The sequence below is a fragment of the Oculina patagonica genome, chromosome 13, assembly GCF_052425735.1.
Source record: "Oculina patagonica isolate OP01 chromosome 13, crgOcupat, whole genome shotgun sequence".
NCBI lineage: Eukaryota > Metazoa > Cnidaria > Anthozoa > Scleractinia > Oculinidae > Oculina > Oculina patagonica.
The window spans coordinates 22,389,266-22,399,621 of record NC_135770.1 but is presented as its reverse complement, the minus strand read 5'-3'; the positions used below and the strand labels follow the sequence as shown (position 1 = coordinate 22,399,621).

Here is a 10,356-nt window from a genome sequence, read left to right as displayed (position 1 = left end):
GAGTGTTCAAATCCATATCTCCGATAGCGAGATATCGAGTGAGAGATCGATTTGAACACGAAGATTTCCGAAGATTGCCGAGGAAGATCCAAGATGTTTCGACTTAATATCGATAAACTTTGGCTCATTTAGCATTGACATATGGCAAACTCGTCAGAAAGCGGTTTGAAATCGATATCTTCACATTCGAAGATAACGTGCTTCTTATTCTCACATGTGAAGATATGATTTTTTTTCGCGCGAAAGATTTCCGGGTATTTCATTGATGTTTGTATACGTAATTGGACTACATGCTGTCCAATTTGGAAATAATTTGATGAAAAATTAAAATTCCGAGGGCAGCCAAAATTGGACGAGGCCGTAGGCCGAGTCCAATTTGGCTGTCAGAGGAATTTTTTGAATCTAATTATTTCCAAATTGAACAAGCATGTTGTCCGGTTACATATTAATTATATAGCTTGTAGTCAGTCAATCCAGCGTAAACAATAAACTTTTTTTATATGTCCAGAACGGAAAAACATTCAACAATAGTAGGCATAACACAGCACATGCAACTCACTCAAAGCATTGTCTTCACAAATAAAACTTAACCAAAACAGTGCAATTTTATTCACCTGAGTTTGCGAAGCTTACTACAAATTGAGTGAAAACACTGCATCAATCAATGAAAGTCGTAAACAAAGTGTCCGAAGGGCTTTACAACTTCTTGAATCTGACATACTCCTTTCCACTATTTCGTTCATACTTCATGGCCGTCTTTTCTTTTCGAATTTCAGCAAAAAACGACAAAGAATTGCATCTAGCTCGTTGAGATGAATATCTGACAGATTTCTTGCTTCGCTTCGCTGCACTTACGTTCGCCCAAGTTTTGTACTATTAGAGGTGTTTTGCTCTTAGTTTTTGCTTCTTAGTGTAGCTAGCTCCTCTTCTGACAACGTAGAGAATTTCTCTTTGTTGTTGCTATTGCTGAAAAGCTCAAAAGGAATGGAAAAACGTAGCAAACTTGCCTTAAAAATTCCGCCATTGTCGACTAACAATGCGACAAGTTTACCGGGCTGACGCTATGCTTAATGCTAATTGGCTGATATCCGTCACATGTCGTTTTTCCTTCGATTTGATTGGCTGAGACAAAACTGTCCAATTTTTCTTAAATTGGACAGTTTGTGCATTTTACCTGAAAGTCCTAATCGAAACTATCCAAATTTAATCCCAAATTGGACAGTTCTCAGAAATTAAGGAAAAATAGCTGCGCTGACAATATAGGATTTACTGACAGCTATATAATTAATATAATAAACTGAGTTATCAATCCAGCTGGTATGCGAGCTGGTCACTTTGTTTGTTCGTAATATTCCCGTGGAAAATGGAGATATGTCCTTATATATATGTCCAAAGTAACAAACAAACAGTGGAATCGCAATTTTTTAAACCAGCAAAGGAAGCGAAAATTGGTCCGAGAACTCGGGACGAAAAACGAATTTTAATTTGGTTCGAGTTATCGTGAGGTTCAACAAATCGAGATTCTATTATCACAAGATCCAATAATGGAGTGATTCCCAGCCGTTTTCCTATTTCCGACTCCAGAGCGGCGGATCTCTCTTAACTCTCTTAGTCTTTGCTAGCAGAGAGACGTTAGAGCTCTAAGAACGAGACTGCTGTTTTGTGTGCTGGCAGAGTTCCATTGCTAACAGCCAGGGGGCGGGGTGAGACTTCCTTGTTACACGACTCAAAAAGTGGTCATAGCGGTGCCGGGCAACCGAAACTGCGCAGTAGCTATCGAATGGTTGCTAAGGGCGTTGTGAATAGCTTGACAAAGTTCATTGTTTAGTTCGCATGTTCTGGTCTTGAGCGTGCACAAAAAACAATAGCTATTTGCATATAATTTATTTTGATTGCTCCTTTGAAGTTTGCCGGACATCAAAACAACAAACAGTGATAATGGCGTCAATTATACTAATTAAAAATAACTCCAATGATTCTGAAATTATTTCCCATTTTTTTTTGTTAAATTTGAACCGTAAAAAAATTTTCGCTTGTTATTCCACGCCGCCAAAACATTCTCAGTTACGTGAAACATCAGGTGAGAAAACTGTTTGAAAATGCCAAAAACATCTCAGCGGCGTAAAACATCGAACGTAAACACCGCCACTATTCGCATTTCACACGCACGCAGTCATTGGTATTTAAATCTTTCTGAGAAAAAAAACTTTGGTTTGACGTCTTTCCTAGCGACGGCTTGATTGACATAGGCTCGCACCGTTTCCAGGCACTGCTATGTCTTCAAAAACAAGTGCCGACTTTCTCCCACCGCACCCCCCCCCCCCCCCCCCCCAACGAACCAACTGTTACCCTTTGCAGAAGAAGCCTAGGGACGAGAGCCTTATTTGTCGTGCCGATGTTTTGGTGCTACAATAGGTGCTGGTGATGGGTATGATTAAGATCCAAACCGTCCTAATACATCTTCACTGATTCAGGAAAAAGAGGGGGTCTACTTAGCTCAAAGTTAAAAAATAAAAAATGTGGGGCATTTCGAATGAATTTTTTTTTTGACATATTAGCCACGAAATCTGAATCCTGTAGGTTCTAAAGTGTAAGATAGGACAGTTCATTGGCCAACAAAAAACAAAATTTTAAGTCTAAGCGACCAGAGTAGAGGCTGAAATTTAGGCTATGCCGTTGAATGAACACACTTAAAGTGGAGTAAAGTCGACATTGAGATCTATCCGCTACGCCGCTTGAATTTCAACACTTGCCTGAGATCGCCTATTGCTATAGGGAGCCTCTTGCGTGGTATCAAGTAAAGCTATGCAAGGAGAGTCATCTGTCGACTTCTGTTTTCTTTTCTTTTTTGTGGCTAATCACATGCTTTCCAAATGAAAAAGAACCTAGGCAGTAGAGATACGTAGCTTGAGACTCGTGTTTCACACCCCATATGTTGTAACGCAGTTAGAATAGGACATATTGTTTAATGAATTAAACAAGTTTCACTTTCATATATCGAGTACAAAGCTATCTTCCTAACAAATCAATAAACGTAAACCGATTCTAAAGGAAATCGCTTGAAGATAGGAAAACTGCAGAATGGGAACTATTTAACATAATTACAGTTTACTGAACCAGTATGTATCCCATGGCTTTGATGTTTTGGGCTCCATTATCGGATGTATATCCCTTAGGACTGTCATTTCCACACGTGCTGGAATCGTCATTAAGTCCTCCTGTTCCAAACCCGATCCTGGAATCACAGGTTAAACAGTCCTTCTGGTCGTTTCCAAGGATACCGATTCTAGCTCTAGCGAAAGATCTACCACCCCCGACAACATTGAATCCCTCTTTGTTGCACCCAGTCTGCAATGAGGCTTGGGAACCAATCAGCGACTTCCACGTGCTACGACCGAGTGAGGTAGAATGGAATTGCCCATCAGCGATCAGTGAGTACAGAGAGTTCGCCTGCTTGTTGATGACAGCAAACTTCGTCTGATGACCAATCTTCATACCAAGACATATCTTGGAGAAGGGTGTGTTCCAGTAGGTGGGTAACTTTGTCTCGTGCAAGTCAAACCCAGTCTTGCCTCCTAGAAGATTGTATCCGGTCTTGTTGCTCCAAAAGTTGGAATCGTAATGGAAAGTTTTCTGAAATAAAAAAGAAAATGTTACTCTATAACTCAAGTTTGCCATGAGTGGCATTAACAGTAAGCGCAGTTTCCATACGTGGATGCTTCTGTCGTCCGTGTCCCTCTCCCGGGGGGGGGGGGAGCACTTCCTATAAATGGGCTAATGGGGATGTGCCGCTGGATGGGGTCGCCATTTCAAGCATTTTTTATAGGGTGACTAGAATGGGGTCACACTTTTTCCGGGATTTTGAGAGTACGAAAATCTGGCAAGGTGTGATTTATGAACGGAAATATTCGCCGAAAAAAATGTTACCGTATTTATTGATGTTGTTCAATATTTGACAAACAGCTCCAGAAAGTGACTAAGTTGGTGTCGTAAAAATTAAATTTACCCAAAAGTGACTAAGATGCGGTCTATAATTGGCCATAGAATAAGACTATAATGGGGTAGGGATTCTGAGAGGCCAGCAGCACATACCCAACAAAAATTTACCCAAGTACCCCCCCCCCGGGGGGGGGTTCCTTTCAACTACCAGTACTTGTATGGAAGAGGATCGCACGCGCACCGAAACACCCTGAGCCATAAAGCAGTTACATACTTTTGTGCCGTCCATTTTCATGGCTAGCGTCCATCCTCCATCTCCACATCCAAAGTTTCCCATGTGACAGTAAACCGGAATCTTTTCTGAACCAAATATCAGTGTAAACACTTGGCTTTTCGTCGAGCTAAAGAGATGAAAATGATGCTGGTTAGAAAAAGTTTCTTAAAAAACCAGTAGAAAATATTTGCAACTTTTCGATTAAAGACCGGGTCTCGAATAAACAACGAGTTTCCAAGTTGAATAAAAATTTAAATACGCCCCTCAAGCATTTATTGGAGATATAACAAGCTGTAGGAATGATGGCAAGGTAAATTTTTGTCAAAAATTATGAATAGAAACATTTGCTTAATGAAATTTACAGAAATCAAATAAACGCCGGGTCCACAGGGCTGAGTTTGAAATAAACACCAAGGGCCTTAAATTGAGAAAATAGAATAGAGTGTTTTCATGGCAGCCACGTTGGAGGAGTCAAACAAATAAATATATTTGCATTAAAATGATTTTTTTTCCCACAGGAAAATCGCTCTATTGTTTCACTCCTCCAATATGGCTGCCATGAACACACCACAAGAATGAAGAGTGGCAAGACATAGTATTTAATCAGTTAAGTTCCATGAGAGACATTATTTTTAAAACTTATTCAGAATAACTTTTGTTTTGTAGTAAATAATAAAGATGGTAAATTTAGCTTTAAAAAGTTGTATAATTAGTTTTCACACCACCTTACTCAACCAATTAGAGTGCCAAAACTACATAGCTAGGGAAGATTCTCTTATTTGGGGACACATGATTAAAAGAAACAAAAAGTGAAAATTAATAATATAAAAAACTGTGAAACATATCAATAGTTATATAAAAATGCAATGCTAATCATACTTATCTAATAATTTAAAAATATTTAGTAAAAATCGAATTATAATCGCTTTGAAAAAGGTATGATACTGTATAAATAGATAGGGTAATGAATGCTTTCCGTATGTGATAGTATTGTAGCTAGACAGAGGACGTCTGATTGTCTTTTAAAATAGGTAAGACGAATTGCGATTGTTAAAAATGTCAATAATATAAGATGGACATAGTTTCCCACGTTCCGTGCTGTCTTTTACGTGTATAACATTACTGTTTCATTGTTGTCATTTACGCGCGTTGTGATTGGTTGGGTTTGGTTAAGCACCACTCGACCGAAAAACGCTTTAAGTCACGGAACAAACAAATGCAGGTTGACGTTTTCTCCCGAATGGAAATAAAAAGCTGCTGATAACATCTAGCCAAAGCTGTCAGTATAAAAAAAAAAAAACAGAGATATATTTCAAGAAAATCAACTTACTTGTCTCTTTCATACTGTTGCTTGCATGAAGAGGCAGGGACGGCTGCCAAAAAATTATAAATAAACTAAATAAATGACCCCATCAGGGCGATATGCAAATGTGAATGCACTTATCATTGCAACCCAGATATGCTAATCAATGTGTAAAATCGTGGCTAAATATGACTAGCGAATACCTGTTGTGGCTGGTGGCTGGGGTGCGGTAGTTGGCTGCGGGGAAGAACTTTTATTGAACATGGCAATAAGATCTTCCAGTTTTGCTTGCAGCATTTTCATGGCATCATTGGCGTCCGAATCCATCATGAAGTTACAAATCAAATTGCATGCCATCTTCTTGTCGTATGGTTTGGCGCAAGATGGGGTCGATTGGTCTCCATTCACGCTCAGTACAATGGAGATTGCGATAAAACAAGCTTGGAAAGACAAACGCATTTTGGCAAACTGTCGTAACTTTGTTCCTCAAAATTAAAGTGAATTTCTTTGGTCCGTTACTAGCCTGCAGTATTGCGCTTGTGTTATTTATGCACTGTGAAACGTGATTTATCTGACAAAGATACTTCAAAATATGACATGAAGCGGAAATGGATCCTTTTGTTGTAATTTAAATCGTGCAACTATGCTGTTGTTTGTTTTTTTGCTATTCATCGTACTGCGTCAATTGACGTAGTTCCTTCTGGTAGGATACGTGAGCTTTCTCACGATAACTAAAACCCCAATAAAGTTCAAACACCTCAAAACCTAAGACCTGACACCAAAAACTACAAACGAAAATTAAGACCCCGAGAACTAAGACCTCGAAAAATAAGACCCCGAAAACTTATATCTCGAGATATTAGACCTTGAAAAATAAGACCCCGAAAATAAGTGCTGAAAAACAGAAAGGTTACGATAACTAAGACCTCGAACACTTAACACCTTTTTCCCAGCCCGGCATATCATTGTCCTAAAGTATTTGTCAATTTCTGATTCACTCCAACAAAAGAGAGAGTTGATTACATTAGCTTTGTTTTAACTTGACGGATTATCAATGCGTAGTGAAGAATCAATTCTCGTAATGACGAATACTAATAACCTAACGTATTGATATCGTTAAAAAAAAAATGGAAATAAAATAAGCTGCGTTTGCCGGCGGAATTTGTATATGGAGAAACTCGCCAAACGCTACATGATATAGCGCACGGAAAGCAAGTCGGGAATAAATGTTGTGTGACTATACCAAGGCCTAGCAATAATATTTTTTTTTATTTTTTATTTATTTCTTTAGGTTCCAAATGTTGGTAAATTACGAATTAGACCTTTAATACTATACAATTGACAGATGTTGCAAAATGAAATGAATGAAATGAAAAGAGCGGCGGTAAATGGCGTACATTGTGACAAAAGACAAAGAATATTATAGTCCAGGCATTTTATAATTAGACCTGCTACTAATTGCAACAGAAGCTTTCTCAAAGTAAACTAGTTAGAAATGACCTATACAATAACATACTAAAAGTCTCTAAAGATTTAAGCGTGGGAACACGTCCAAATACGATCAACGTCTAACTCGCTTTCTGCTGCAACATGCAAACGAGGCTATAAACAGGAAGTTGCTGTTTACGGCTGTTTTATTGGTATAAATCATGCCTTTTCTTTAAAATTAAGAACATACTCTTAATACAATGTTTCCCTGGCCTTAATCTTAAAATAAAGACCCATAAAAGAGCTCTTTTTTTTTAAAAAAAAATGCTAAGTTATTCGAAAGTTTACAGTGGCCAAGACACGTTTATCACTTATCTTCACGCTAGAGATAGAGTCGTTCTCGAATTGTAATCTACACAGTCATGCTATTCAAGTAAGTCTTCGTATTCCAGAGCGTTGGTAAGGTTAGTGCACGCGGACCCTTTGCACTGGCCGCAGGCTGGAGAGCACTGCATACCATTCTTACAGCAGATGCAGATGCACCTGTAGAAGCGAGTCTGACGCAGGCTGCAGCCAGGTCCGTCGAAACAGGAACCAATTGATCGCCAATTACTTCCTTCATCCTGGGGACGACCAACTTTCCTCTTTTTGACACCCAGTGGCTCATCCACTTCATAAACTTTAGGTAATTTCCTCTTTGTGTGGAAGTTTACACTGCAGGTGTGGTGGTAAACCGCGTCAACAGCAGGCAAATCATCGCACATTAAAAAGCCTAGCTCTTTTTGTATCAGACCCATCTTCCCCTCTCTCTGAACAAATATCGTGTCTTTCGTTTCAATTGTTGTAATCCTGAACGCTTCCTCCAGTCTTTTTCTCTGTTCCCCGAACTCAAGTTTGGTACCACAAAAGAAACAGTCAGTTTTGAACGAGAAATACTGGTCTACTTGGCGAGTTAGAGAGCGACGATTACTAGTTGTTTTGGACGTAAGAATTTTCTTGTCTCGCTTGCTGTTACTTGGCAGACAATATTCTCGCCGGCAGTTCTGATGAACTTGCTGCCCAGGAACCGTAGTGATAGAATCATCAGGGACCTTCAGATTTGACTACGAGTACGATTTTGGAATTTCTACGCAATTGTATCCCCCAAACTATAACTCTTCCCTGTTGCTGACTAACACATAAATAAACGTTAGGGATAAGATTGGTGTGATAAGTGATTATAGGAGGCACACAAATTTGGTTTGAAAACTCGTACTCGTACTCAATCTCGTACTCGTAGTCCGATCTGAAGGTCCCTATTAATATTTTGCTCTGTGCTCGCCCGATTAATTCCCGCCCTTTCCTTTTCTCTTAGCGTTACGACCTCGCCCTCGCCGTCAAAGTTTTTTTTTTTTTACAATTAACACACTTTTCTGTGTCATCCATAGTTGAGAATCCTGTTTTCTGAAATTACAGGCAGATGGGAACGTGTAAATGACATCAAGGAAATAATAGATGTATCAAGAACGCTTTTTGCCCAAAACAAATCTCAATTCTAACAACAGCTTTGTGGTATTTGGAAACGTCTAGGTTGATTGCGTAAATGTGACTTAAATTGGCTTTCTTGAGTTTTTGATAACTGAGTTTGGTTCTATTTTGCCAAATTAAGTCTTCAGTGAAAATGAATTTTAGGCAAATTGTTTTGTGCTCATAACGCATTTACTGTTCAGATAAATTTTCATTTTAGAAAAGTTTTCATTCAGAGATTTCTAAGTTATGAGAAAAAGATAACGCACGAAGCGCGAAGCGATAAATGGAATAACACTTTTTCGTTCACTGAGTTGAAACTCAATTTGGGATTCACTACACAGGCCACAATGATATTTTTTGAACTGCATAACCTTAACACCTAACATTCATGTTTATTTTATCTTAAAAACTTCTTTTTTATATTTTAACTTTGCTGGCGGAAATCAAATTCCTACGCTAAATACCTCAAACGGATAAGCAACAGCGCAGACGCTTTCTACAAGCTCTGTGTCGATTTGCGTATTTTTATAGATTTGATCATCTTATTAAAGCAATTATCTGATCTAATCTACATGTTATTGGACTTACCTATCAGGAAAACACAAAAAATCTTTCTTTTTCTGCTAGCCCATGCTGAACATGGCATTAAACTCAAGCGACACAGCAGATAGTACAGGAGCCTCGTTTCCATGCTGCATTATACAGGGTCGATACAAGGTTCTAAAAAACCCCATTTTTAGTCACCTTCCCCTGCTCAGATTTTCAGAGACTTTTGATATGTTATAGAGGACATGTTCCTGGATCAAAAGGCGTTAAAAAACCTTCTGTTGCAATTAGTAACAGGTTGACCTATTTTAGGCGATAAATTGCCTGGACTATTATGACAGTTAAAGGGATACAGGTATGCTCAATTTTATCGCGTTTGTTAAGGTGATTCGGTTACATGTTAAAGGGTTTAGAGCTTAATCTCTCGAAATACGATTCCCTAAGGTATTTTACGCGTTTAATCGTGCGAGAAGGGAACTATTTCAAGTGAAATAAGTCGTAAGTATATGGATAAGATGTGACTTAGTTTAAAAAAGTGCTTTCGCAGAATCTCTATAGCCCACAAAATACCCTACAAATCGCACTTGCGCGTGATATTTGGGTTGTGCAGATTGCTATTTTTCCGTAAAAAACATTATTGGGTCGAAACTAGAGGATATAAGTTGTTTTTCTCAGCTACATAGATCGTACTAAAGGTTCTTTAAGGCTCCTCGAAGGTGCGACAGAACAGGGAGATTGGGTTAGGAAGGGACCTCAACGCGAAAGTTACATATCTAATATTAATGCTATTTTGCAATTGGCGATTAGAGATAACAAGTAAATAGACAAGTGGCAAGTCTAAGTGTAACCATGGAGTTCAGCTTTGAACTGATGAGTGGGAATAAACGAAAAATACTATTTTCCAGTCTTAAGAGTGTTTGAAAATCTAAACGAAAACTTGAAGACAGCCGTGGAAATTATGCATTGAATGCAATGTTGAAGCAAGTTTTGTTGAGGGTTAGCTCTACAAGCTTCAACACTTTTAACTTGATTTATTTCACTATCTGAATAGTACTGAAATCTTGCAGGCACACTTATAAAGGGCACAGGCGCAAAAACGTCAATCATTCATTAAAATGTCAAATCCGAAATGAAATCTTATGTAATGTCATGCGCAGAACATGCTATAAGAAGGTGTTATCACGGGAAGGTCTATCTACAATCCGAGATGTGAAATTCGATTCTGTTTCTCAAAATTTTAACTTTCGTTTACTGTGCAACTGGTCCAAATAAAACTACGCGAGCAAGGTTAAATTTGCAAAGGATGTTTTTTACAGAATAATATTAAATTAAAGTTACGAGATTGCGCTTCAAATCC

The 10,356-nt window shown here is 38.5% G+C and overlaps 1 protein-coding gene across 1 annotated transcript; it reads right to left on the bottom strand.

Moving 5' to 3' along the window:
- Positions 1-3,042: 3,042 nt before the first annotated feature.
- LOC144636450 (putative skeletal organic matrix protein 5) lies at positions 3,043-6,002 on the bottom strand. Its single transcript, XM_078495659.1, has 4 exons — positions 5,720-6,002; positions 5,544-5,586; positions 4,214-4,340; positions 3,043-3,633 (listed from the first exon to the last, which is right to left on the bottom strand). Exons 1-4 carry the CDS (start codon positions 5,973-5,975, stop codon positions 3,109-3,111), a joined length of 951 nt encoding a protein of 316 aa, XP_078351785.1. The 5' UTR covers positions 5,976-6,002; the 3' UTR covers positions 3,043-3,108.
- Between the last annotated feature and the right edge of the window lie 4,354 nt (positions 6,003-10,356).